Source organism: Telmatherina bonti (assembly GCF_933228915.1).
Source record: "Telmatherina bonti genome assembly, chromosome: 9".
In the NCBI taxonomy this organism is placed as follows: Eukaryota; Metazoa; Chordata; class Actinopteri; order Atheriniformes; family Telmatherinidae; genus Telmatherina; species Telmatherina bonti.
Window position 1 is genome coordinate 21,968,736 of NC_136627.1, and position 12,583 is coordinate 21,981,318.

A 12,583-nucleotide genomic window follows, 5' to 3' on the forward strand; every position below is an offset into this window, starting at 1 on the left:
TGTATATATATATATATATATAAAGTTATATAATATATAAAATATATTAATTATCTTGTTTAAACTGTCCGATCAGCAGTCCCTTTTTAAAATCAGGTTAATAGCATCTTTTAAAACCACACGTTAGAAAATCCACATTCACAAATTACCCAATGTATGGCAATATTCAACTGTTGTGCAATTGAATTTAAAAAAAAAACGAAAAAAACATACAAGGTGTAACTTGTATAGCTTACTTTTCAAAAGTCCTGCCTCCTAACCGATTGTTCTTTTTGTTATGCAAACTTGATTAAGAAATATTTTTACCAGTAATCCATAAACCATATTGTTGCAGGTACTGTCACAAAACTTATAAAAATATATTTGAGAAATGCATTTATTATTGGCACGTAGTAATTGGATTCAAGTGAAACTATAACGGTATGTAGTTGTAATGCTACAGAATTACAGTACTTGTAAAACAAGGCATACCTTTTTTTTTTCCAGTGAAAGTGACATGTATTAATAATTCTCTCAATTGAGTCACAGCGGAAGTATTAAACTGACCCAGAGCTACTCAGAAAGCATCCTAAAGGTCTCCTAAACTGTGCTATAATAACCCAAGAGTATTTCATGCATGGCTGAATTCTGTTTTACTTTTGACATAGTGAATACAGTCAGACACCATGCTAAATCATTTTCACACACTGACTCAACTGAATCCGGGTACTTAACATGTTCCCTGTTCTTATGTCAGAGTGAATACATCAAAATATTGCAAACCTGACAATATTTGTATTTTAAACGTATACATTTTTGCATCTTTATGGTGCTCAGCACAGCTGTCTTCCTGTCAAGCTTGTGCTGTTAACTTATCCTGGACGGTGGAGTTTTGTGATTTGTCAGGAGAGAAAATGATGTAATGGATTTTGTACTTTTTTTTTCCCCAGAAAGTTTTTTGCACTATTCATTTATGGATTGATACACACTCCGAGGTTGCCATAAGCTCCCTGCTAAGGAAAGGCTTTATTCACAATGGTATGTTCATACACCTTCTGTTAACAGTCTGATCCTGTATAGTTATTATTCCAGGCACTGAAAAAGTGAACGAAGGCATGGCTGAATTCTGTCCCAGCTGGTCTGTGCTGAATACAGTCAGACACCATGCAAAAGTCTCGTCTCATTCCATCTTAACAACTGGACCAGTGCTTCTTTTAGCCTTGTCTAGCTATACAGGAATGAGTACAATGATACATTCAGGACATGACTGTTGATTCACTCACTCACTTTACTCTTCTGTTTCTGTACAGTGACCAATGACCATCTTAACAGCATTGTGAGAATGACCTCTGCTCCGTCAATTGTGGTAATTATTATCCCATTATTGTTTACTATAATTTCTGTTAGAGGATTAAATATTTTTTCATTCTTTTTTTTGTTTTTTTTGTTAGCTCAATATATTTCTCAGCTTCATCACATCAGTTAGCAGCTTCTCAGACCTGGGGTTCTCTGATTTGCACAATCATGTTTGAATTTCTTATTTTAAAGTTCATTTTTATCAACAGTGTGAATGCTACATTGTTTAACTTGTTTTCTTACAATAGTTATTGTAGCAGTGATGAAGCACATCTTTTTTGCGCTTAGTTTTGTTGAATTATATTTTATCACCACAGTGGTCTGCAAATCTGTTATTTTTTCTGTATAAATGCTGTTAAAGCCATGCCCAAACAAAACATCACAATACTGTAGCTTTTCATCTTTTACCTGGTACAGCCACAGCCCATGCTTGCTTTAAAGACGCATTACTTAACTTTCTGACCTTAAAACTCTGCGTCCCAGAAATGTTTGAAGACACAGTGACATCTATCATGCATTTCTGCAGCGTCCCAAGGCTGAGAAACCAGACTATACAACTTTTACATCTGGGACGCATTTTGATGTTGCAGCCGTTTCACTTCACAGTAAAATAAGGAGCTGATTGTTTTAACACACCGTTGTTGTTTCAGCAAAGAAATAGAAGAAAATTAAAAGATAGAAAGTGTCAAAACAAGAGTCATCGTAAGATCGTATTTTGCTGGCTGGAGAGAGCTAACAGGTCAGGTAGGGTGCAAGATGGATGCCGAATTAGCCGTCGATAGAAGGCGTTGATAGGGGGCGCAAAATGGGCAAGATGGCTGTAGTGTGTCTCTTTAAAACATGCACAGCAAGAAGTCCCCAGGAGAGGATACAGAAACTGGTTAGGTCTAAACTGAATTTTTGTCACTATTGATTAATAAACATTCATTTCTAAATAATTGTGTGAAACCTCGTTTGTGTGTTTTGAGTGTCTGTCTGGTTCAGAGCTGTTGGAGGCAGAAAAGTACAGTGTAAGTCAAGTTAGTACCTTTACAATGATAAGACTATGCTTTTAAATTAAAGCACATTTTAATAAATGTATTTATAGCATACAATTTTAAGTGCTGTCTTTTCATCGAAGCTGGTACCAGTACAATAAGTTACACGTGATCTGTAAGTCCATTCCACTTCAAGTTTGCAGGTTTACTGTTTTGATATTCAGCTCAGTTACATTATTAAGGTAATTTCCAAGTTTTGTAATCAAGATTTCACAGTTCTGGCATGTTAATAGATAAAATATTCCAAATTTCTATAAATCTACATTCTGATTTTGAACCATCCTCTCAATGGTAGAGGAAGACTGAAATAAAAAAGTTGCAGTCTGCAGGGTAGTCACTGCATTTTCTACATTCACTTAAACCTTCTGGATAATAAATTATTTTTAAGAGAACAGAAAGCAAGCAAAGTGTTGAACAAGGAAATCAACATAGATGCTTATGACAACTTATTAAAACAACGCTAATTTTTATTGCACATGGCATGCCTAAATCAACTGTCTCAGCGCCATCATAGTTTACCAGTTCATTTCTATCATCCAAAGGAAGCAGGAGTAGAAGCCTTTCTCAGTTCTTGCAAATTTGCTACCAGCTTTGCTGGCCGTGCTCTTCTGCCTCAGCAGCTATCGACAGCAAGATGGCCTTCGGAGAGTTTTCAAAGAGTGCTGCCCTGTTCTGTGTTTGTCCCTTCTTGACCCAGTGACCATAAATCTTGAATGCACAGGCATCAATGAGCTTACGGATGGGCTTGACGGCATATGGGTCACTCTGGATCACCTCTTTGGTGACAGGCTTGGCACGGCGGTAGTTGCAGTAGATCCGCATCGTGGCAAGCACTGTCATACAGATGACCTGATGGAGAAAGGGAACCGCTTAGTTTTCTAGCTTTTGTATTTGATATAATTTCCTTCCACATTTAGAACAATCATAATGCAGATATTGGATATTAAAGTAAATAATTACGTCATGTTAATCCATTAAAGATTCTCTCAGTAAACTGTAAAGTTTAAAAAAAAAAATTGTAGAGCATGTATTTGTTTATTTCAGTGAAAAATCTCACCTTAAAACGCCTGTAGGGACTGAACTGTCTCACTTCATTTACCACATACTGTGAGAAAAATGGGTGGTTGAGAGCATTTATAGCAGTAAAACGCTGCTTTGGATCCACTACCAACATTCTGGAGATCTAAAAAAAAAAAATCACACATTGCTTCATTAGTTTAAAAACCTTAATACATGTATTTGCAGTATAGAAAATGTGTGTGCATATATATGCTGTCTTTTCCACCTAGATTCATTTATAACTTTAGCAAAGCAGACAGGGAAAATACAGTTTTTTGTTTTTTAAAAGAACAAACATAAGCCTACCAAATCTTTGACCGTGTCTGAGCGGTCCTCCCACTCGGGAGATGAGAAGTCATACTTCCCTGCCAAGATCATGCGCAACATCAGCATCTGTTTCCTGTGCCAGAAGGGCGGAGAGCCTGCAAGCAGCGTGTACATGATAACACCTGAACTCCATCTGCAAACATGAGCAAAAGGACTGTTGAGTGTATGATGCTTTACACACAAGTTATTAACGGAATAATTGGCAGGCAAAAACTACACAAGCTTTCATTATACATGTACACAATAGAGGTGCGATGGAAAGATCTATGGCAGAAAAAAAAGGTGCAAATCTGGCTTTAATGTTCCAATTTCCAGTTGTCAGGATTTGTAAAATCAAAGTTTTACATGTGATGTTTATGTTACTTTCTATGGGTTTGTGTTTTGTCTCTGGATGCTTACATATCCACAGCAGTACCGTATCCTGGATGTGCTGCATCCATGGAGCACTCGATGATCTCAGGAGCAAGATAACCAGGAGTTCCAAACACCTCTGCATAACAGACACATTGAAACAGTCAATTGCAGACTGTCAAATGCATAAAAAGTTCTTGAAGAGCTTCAAGATGACATAGAGGTACCTCTCAGTTAACATGGTGGTGTATATGCAATGCTGTCACCAATGAACAATAGATCTCACATACACTACATTTTTTGTAATGGGCAGCACAAACTTTCTAACATTGTGCAGCTGTTGGAATTGGGCTTCCTATTGCTGTAATGGCTATTTGATGTAGCTGAACAGCTATTTTTAAAAAAAAAACACACACACACAAAAGTCATCTCTGCTGTGGGACCATCAGTCACTAAGCCAACAGGCGCGTGGTTGTATTTTTGTGGTTTTTTTTTTAAATAATGGAGTATATCAGTGGCTTCCAATCTGGTGTCCAAGAGTACAAGGGTCCTTGAGGCTTTAAACATTCAGAATTACTGAAATTAATGTCCACATATAATCCCTATTTTAGAAAATAAAAATAAGGCTATGTGTTGTTAATTTCATTTTGGCCTAATCGAATGAAGGGTCTCTGCCAGAACTTATTATTTATGGTGAAAATCTCACTTTTGAAAGGCACCACGGTGGTTGGCACTGTGGCCTCACAGGAAGGTCACATATTCAATCCTCGGCTGGGGCAAGGTTTGGACAGTGGCATTTCTGTGTGGAGTTTGCATGTACATGGTAAATGGACTTGTACTTCTATAGCGCTTTTCTAGTCATACAGACCACTCAAAGCGCTTTACACTACTTGTCACATTCACCCATTCGCACACACACTCACTCAACACACTCATACCCCGATAGGCACATCGGGGGGCAGTTTGGGGTTCAGTGTCTTGCCCTAGGACACTTCGGCATTTCAGGGGAAGCCTGGAATCGATCCCCCAACTTACCAGTTGAAGGACAACTGCTCTTCCTCCTGAGCTACAGCCGTGTTCTCCCCGTGTATGTGTGGGTTCTCTGCGGGTACTCTGGCTTCCTCCCACCATCCAAAAAAATATGCATGTTAGGTAATTGGTTACTCTAAATTGCCCATAGGAGTGAGTGTGAGTGGTTGTATGTCTCTGTGTGGCCCTCCAATGGACTGGTGAGCTGCCCAGGGTGCACCCTGCCTTTTGCCCAAAGACGGCTGGGATAGGCTCCAGCTTCTCCGCAACCCTTTATTGGATTAAGCGGTTAGGATAATGAAGGAATGAATCTCACTTTTGAAGCATAAAATCGAGCATGGTTTCAGCACGGGGTGGGGCAGAGGGTCCTTGGCTTTTTGTATACGCATAAAGGGGGCCCTCAAGGAAAATATGTTGGGAGCCACTGGATGATATTGATCTTTATTGCTGATGGCACTTGAAGCACTCACATTTGATCGATTATTCCCCCACTCCACATTCATTCTTGGGAATGGTGAGCTACAGCTGCCAGCTACAGTCAAAGAGGGTTGCCCAAGGACACAACTGGGGGGGTGGGATTTAAACTACCAACCTTCCAGCCACTGGATGACCTTCTCTACCCCCTGAGCCGCCCATTATTCAAAAGAAGAAAGTCATGCATTTCCATTGGATTAAGTGATGCATTTAATGCACTGAAATCCATAAAAATACTTGTAATTACGAGGGCTGTGACGATATGTTTTCGTCCCGATTTGATTTAGATTTTTTAGGTGCAGATTCGATTTAAATTGCGATTCTCATGTTTCCCAGATATTGCTGATTTTTGTAGATTAAAAACAAAAAAAAAATGTTCAAAACATTTACTTGTCAATTTTCTTGATTTAAATGAGAAAAAACAACGCAGTAGCCAGACCTGCTACAATGCACAAGAAGACAAGTAAAAAGATCAAGAAAAAACATGAATAAAAATGACAAAATGTTGAATTTTTTGAAGATAAAAAATCTATTCTTTTTTTTAACAAAAAAAAAAAAACAAATTTAAAATTGTGAAGCAAAAAATCCCAAGATTCGATTTTTCAATTAGATTTTCCCACCCCGAGTAATTACTAACCCCTCGCACATCCTTCACTACGATCTAAGACTGAGAAGTAAGAATATACATATCCTACAGTGGTAAAGAGCTTCATCTTGACAGTTACATATTGACAATCTAAAGTCGACGGTGTGATGAGCTACAGATTTGTCAGACTTTTGGCCTGCCAGCTCCTGCTGCTAATGATCTTAAAGCTTTCTGAGAAGTCCTTTTGAAAGGTCAGTGCATTGCCAGCATCTGTGACTGCAGCTAAGAGATCAGAGTGTCCTGTGCCGTTCATGTTGTGCAACTGGATCCAGATTTTTCACCAGCAGCTGGTGTACTGACAAGCACATGGTGGGTTGTAAAGATAACTTTACTAGAGGACACTTAAATATAATCAACTATAAGTGTCACATTTAACTTGTAGAAAAAGGATATGCAAATTACTTTTGGACCAAAGGGAGATAAAATTGTTACCTTAGATTCATGAATATTTGTGTCATACTTGCATATTGCAGGGTCTTTATGAAAGGTTTCTCTCACCTTTAAGAGTCTGTCCTGGCTGGATTTGCACAGCAAAGCCAAAGTCAGTAAGTTTGATGTTCATATCATCATCTAAAAGGATGTTCTCTGGCTTCAGATCCCGATGGACGATGTTTTGTGCGTGAAGAAACTGGACCACTTCCAATAACGCACGCATGATCTTTCTAAAAAGCAACACAGTAAACTCTTATATCTTTAAAAAGCAGTTACTGTGATTGAGCACTGTAAAAAAAAAATCTCACTCACTGACCTGGTTTCCTTCTCACTCAGAGTAACTTTCTCTGTGAGGTAGTCAAAAAGTTCACCTTTCTTCATCCTGCAGGAAAGACAATGAAACTTTTGAAGATTTGCTGTTGGTTTGACCGGTTAGGTCTGCATTACTATGTTAAACCTGAAACTTACAGGTCAAAAACCAGGAAGAAGAAGGCTTTGGACTCATAGTTGTCTTTGAGCTGTACTGGAAATAAGAATTTACTCACTGAGTGCATCAGCTGAGAGCCAAGTTCAGTATCACAGAAAAAGAGTCAAACAAACTGTCCTGTGTTGGTGTTTTCATAATAAAACAAAGGTTGAATGTTGGATAAAGATGTGGATTTATGGGGAGAACAAGCTTACTGATGTTGTTCTGCCCGCAAACTTTCTTGAGGATGTCGATCTCCTTCTCAGTGGCATCTCTGATTTCCTCGATCTCCTGCGGAGTCATCTTGTCAGAGGGCGTGATGTCGATGATCTTCACTGCATATTCCTGAGACGTCCGCTTGTTGATGCAGCGACGCACCACACTGCTCACTCCCCTGAGGAAAAGAAAACATCAGCTTTCCGATCTGCAGGTTAAGTGGTTTGAGTACTTGACATGAAAGCAACATGTTGGTGCTCCTCAGCCAGGAACTCAGAGTTTATGAGAAGGTGCTTGGATGTAGTGTACATTAATCAGAAAGTAGAAAACTACTTTTCCATCCATATATTTATGTACCACTGGCATGATATCAATGACTTTCATATAAAGAGCCAAATAATTTTTACTTAAATCCTCATTACTGTCAATTTTTTGGATTGAATAAATTCCTGAGATTAATTCAGATGACATGAATTAATAAAACTAAGCTGCTTTTCCCACTGTTTGTGGAGGTGACCAAAACAAGCACAGAACACATTCATTGTGCACCCTGTGACCTCATGACCTGTATGTGAGAGAGAGGGTGAAATTACGTAATGAATCGTCATGACGGCCATTCCTGGGCAGCTCACAACACTAAAGCTTTGTCCTCAACCTGCTGAAGTTAATGAACGCTACATCCTGCACACAGAGTCTTATATAACAGCACCACCATCTGAAAGCTTATGGGGAATGACAATGAGCAGCCTTAGGCTCTCCTCACATTTCCCAGAGACTTGTGGGAAACGTCTTTAAAACCTGTCTACTGGTTTTATACAAAAAATTTATGGTTGTTTAAACTGTGGCTGATTTATGCTGTGGTGTTAAGGAACACTAAAACTGGAATAAAAAGGGGGCTAAGAGTGGAGTCATTCAATTCCACTTCAGTTACTGTTTTATCCTGAGGTTCTCATTTGTTACTAAAAGATTAGCAAAACTTCCAAAAATTTCTTACTTTTCTTTTTCTTGACACACACACACACACACACAGAAATAATGACAATAAATAAAAAGACAGTTTACAGCTTTACTTCTGGTTTTCACACGTTTGTGCTTCACATACCTGCCCAGAATCTCTTTGGGCTCATACTTGTCATAAAACTCCTTGGCTCCCTCCCAATCAGGAATCTCCTCCTCCTTGGTCATGATGGGGGCTGATTCACCACCAAAGGTACACAACTGCTCTCCCCTTAGTGCTCACAACAACCTGCAGACAACAGGCATGCTCAAAACAACATCAATACAATTGCATTTTCCCATCTGGGATGAATAAAGTATTTCTATTTCATTTTGATAAGCTTTGCACGTTTGGTCAAACTAAAACTGCTTCAAAATAGCTTTTACTTCAGGTGTTAAGCTGTACAACCTGTATATACTCGGGAAGAGAGCTTCTAACTGTTGTGTATAATAAGTGTTGGATCAGCTTCAGATAAGACAGATCCCAAGACAACAGACTTGAGTTATAAAATAAAAAATAAAATGTCCCAAAATCCTTTTTTAATGTATAGATTGGACTCTTGACTTGTCCAAAGACCGCACTGACTAAATTTGCTTGTAACTCAGTTTTACAATAAGCGCAGAACTTTTTCACAGCCAACTCGTTACACGGTTCAATACCCCGCAAAGCGCCGCCATGTGCGAACTGATCCCCCATCCACTGCCGCTATTTGACCTTTTACTGGCTCCACTAAAGAAAGTAGAATTAAAAAAGACCCCACGCTAACTCACCGTGTCGTCAGTGTCTGAGACCGTGAAGGAAAGCCATCGTTTATCTGCGCCCAGTCTGTCCACTAAGCGAAAGAGTCGCAAACAAAGAAGTCCAGTCAGACTCCGGCGCTGTCGCGGATTTGTGGGGTCGTTGCTGCCATGTTGTAAAGGGTGAGCTTTAATGTCAGATGCCAAAAATAAATAGTTGCCTCCGCAGCAGCAGTTTACCCTGCACGCGCAAAAACTAGATCCATGAAACAGCACCCGGTAGCTCTGACGTTCACCGCGACGCATTTAGAGACAAATGACTTAACATGCACTGTTCAATTTGTGCTTTTACAGAGACTAGTGAAAAACAGGGGCAGGAAGGATCACAGTGAGATGTAAAAACAGAAAGATTTCAGTGTGGTCTGACTTCTGAGGAGGAAAAATAAATCACAATTGTATATCTGATCCAAGTGCTTTATTTGGGTTCTCCTTGTTAGTACTTTACAGAAATGTTGATGCAGCAGGTGAAAACTAGTAGCTTTATGCTATAAATCTTGTAATATTTGAGAGCAGATTTAAATAAAAGCACTGATACTAATGCAAAACACTGTCAAAATTACAACCAGCTGAAAATGCCACACACCAAAATATATAAACATTATTTATAAGACTAAGATTACACATTCTGCAGCAGTGTCTTCACCAGTAAATGATGTTGCCTAATGGTAATCAGCTGTCAAAGTATGTTTATTGATTCCACTTTCTTCACTTCCTTGAAATGAAAAACTATCCAATATGCAGTATTTACAACATGCATGTTTCTTCCACTCTGCAGGACTTTGTCTCAATCTCATGATAGACCTATGAAAGAAGAAAAACAAAAAAGTTAAGATGAGCTTTTTAAAATGTGATTTATTGTTTAGACTGCTCTAATGCTTAACCTACCATTAGCAAACTTGCACTGTTTGAGCACCTCACTGAATCCCTCACAGAGTTTCAGGTCACTCTGGTTCTGGGCGCATTCGATGAATTGCTTGAGCTCATAGGCGCAGGCCTGCTGCTGGGGCTGCTGCTGGTACTGTGGCTGCTGCTGGTATGGCTCCTAACAGACACAAAGCACATCATGTTATCTCAACTCAACTAGAGTTAATGTTAATAATCCCATACAAGAGCTACTGCTAGTGTTTACAAACATTTAAAAAAAAAAAAAAACCAAAAAAAAAAAACCTTGAGATTGTTTCTTGATATAAATAATAAGACAACAGGTAAGCTCTTGGCACTCATATCTCAGTGGGAAGAAGTGCCACAAAACAAAGTAATTATGTGGCACTTCTTTTCCAGCAATGAAAAAACCCACCACATTACATTTAAGGTGCCTTACACTGAGGACCTATCAAGCGGGTGTTCATTTTTCTTTAATTTGCAGGGGGGAAAAAGTGTTTAGTATAATCAAAGTAGTTCTGTTATCTTACAGACTGGCCTGCTATGCGTTAGACACACTAATCTTCCTTGGCACTATTTTTGTCCCATGGCAGGCTACACTTTAGTTTACCTGGTATGTGACATCAGGCTTGGCAGGCTCGGACTGCCCTCCACCGAATCCTCCAGTAAAGGCATGGCCGATGGTATGGCCTACTGCAGAACCCACAGCGACTCCAGCAGCAGTAGTTGCCATCTGAGCAAACAAGCCTGGCTGCCTGGGGGCTGCGGCCGGTGCACCCACAGCAGATGGAGGGGCCTGCATTGGGACTGGGGCATGCGGAGCTGCACTGGCTGTGGGAGGAGGAGGAGGTGGAGGTGGAGCTCGGCTGTAAAGAATAAAGTTTAAATTAAATGTCAACCAAAAACAATCAGAAACTTAAGCTACCATGAAAGAGCAAATATGCTTTTGTTGCAGATAAATTGTACTCATGTCTATCAGATGTTAATGACAAAATAAGGACAACCTGCAAATAAATCTTCAACTTAGCCAGAACAAAAAAACAAACAAAAAACAAAACAAAAAAAAAAAGACAGAATATCTGGATTCTTGAAAAAATAAGATTTAATTTACTACGTTTTTATAAACATCATAAATAAGGTGGACCCAAGCACAATGTGATTTTATTAAACAGCTTATTTAAATTGTGCGGTGAAGCAGAAAGAAAACTGTGTCGCAGTCTTGCTTGGTGACACTTAAGGTCACCAATAGCTTTTGTCTGAACAGTTACATAACACAGTGGGTAGATAGGAGTCGTTTTTCATTATTTTGGGATAAACTTTAAAAGCCTAAGGCATCCTGTAAAACCTTATCAAATTAGATGAGGCCAATGTGGATCAATATAATACATACATCATAATGTGTCGATTAAAAAATACGCTCAACTTAGGTCACATTTTAAAGGACAAGGTTAATGACAATTAACAGGTTATAAGTACCATCAACTTTGATGTTTTATAAATGAAAATATACCATGTCGTATTATGGATTAATTTAGTTGTTGGCAGAAGAAAAATATATTAAATCACTTTATGCAATTAAATCCGCTGTATTTGTAGTTTTAGTAACACAACCCGGTATCAATGATGCAATTTTGTTTTGTGACCTCAATCACTTTTGTCAATGACGTTTGAGCTTAGTCAACTCTTTTGATGAAACATTAAGACGTTTAGTATTTTAAAGACCATCTTTATTAGTTACTTACAGCGGTGAATTACAGGCCAAAGGTTTTGGGTGACATATGACACTGAAACGTTACCTCAGCGTTAGCATGTATGCTAACCCACGTAGCATATCGTCTACGTTTCAATAACTTTCAACAATTGGCATCAAACATAATTTCTTACCTGGCTGGTGGGGGCATCCTTGATGTCCGGCTTCTACTTCCTCTCGGCATTGTTAATTACTAAATTAGTTTAGTTGTGAGTCTGACAGACAAAATACTCTGCAACTATGACACCGCCTCACGCTTTTATTTCGACCTTTGGTTAATCCGGAACTTTCTATGTGTTACATCATCTCTCTCTCGGCTAACTTCCGGTTTAAAGGAAACAATTGTGTAACTTTTATTCTTTATAATTATTGTTATCTATTCATTCATTTTCTGTATCGCTTTGTCCAATTCAGGGTTTAGGGCAAGCTGAAGCCTATCCCAGCAATTAGCACGGGAGAGGTAGGGTAAAACCTGGAAAGTGTACTAAAATGTAATAAGTATTATTATAACACTTAGAATAATAATGGCAATACTGATATCTTTTTCAGTTCTGATATATGTCTGAAAAATGTCTTCAGTAATTTCCCATTATTTAAATCTCATTAATTAAAAATGTATTGCATTTTATTTAACAGATTGTTACTTTCATGTTTCTCTCAACATGTTAATCAGATTTCCGTCATTTTGTAATGCTCTTTTCTATGCTCTTCTTATTGTGAGGGAAATTTAGGTTAAAAAAAAAAACAAAAAAAACATTAATATTAATCGGCCAAGATGGGACAGG

General features: G+C 38.6%; 2 protein-coding genes across 2 annotated transcripts; both read right to left on the reverse strand.

Moving 5' to 3' along the window:
- Positions 1 to 482: 482 nt before the first annotated feature.
- Positions 483 to 8,668, reverse strand: LOC306760612 (phosphorylase b kinase gamma catalytic chain, skeletal muscle/heart isoform-like). Its single transcript, XM_079246552.1, has 9 exons — positions 8,475 to 8,668; positions 7,372 to 7,550; positions 7,159 to 7,213; positions 7,007 to 7,072; positions 6,757 to 6,920; positions 4,158 to 4,248; positions 3,738 to 3,891; positions 3,430 to 3,555; positions 483 to 3,221 (listed from the first exon to the last, which is right to left on the reverse strand). Exons 1-9 carry the CDS (start codon positions 8,555 to 8,557, stop codon positions 2,955 to 2,957), a joined length of 1,185 nt encoding a protein of 394 aa, XP_079102678.1. The 5' UTR covers positions 8,558 to 8,668; the 3' UTR covers positions 483 to 2,954.
- Positions 8,669 to 9,566: 898 nt separating this feature from the next.
- chchd2 (coiled-coil-helix-coiled-coil-helix domain containing 2) lies at positions 9,567 to 12,079 on the reverse strand. The gene is made up of 4 exons (XM_079246357.1): positions 11,933 to 12,079; positions 10,659 to 10,914; positions 10,052 to 10,208; positions 9,567 to 9,967 (listed from the first exon to the last, which is right to left on the reverse strand). Exons 1-4 carry the CDS (start codon positions 11,980 to 11,982, stop codon positions 9,957 to 9,959), a joined length of 474 nt encoding a protein of 157 aa, XP_079102483.1. The 5' UTR covers positions 11,983 to 12,079; the 3' UTR covers positions 9,567 to 9,956.
- Positions 12,080 to 12,583: the final 504 nt, after the last annotated feature.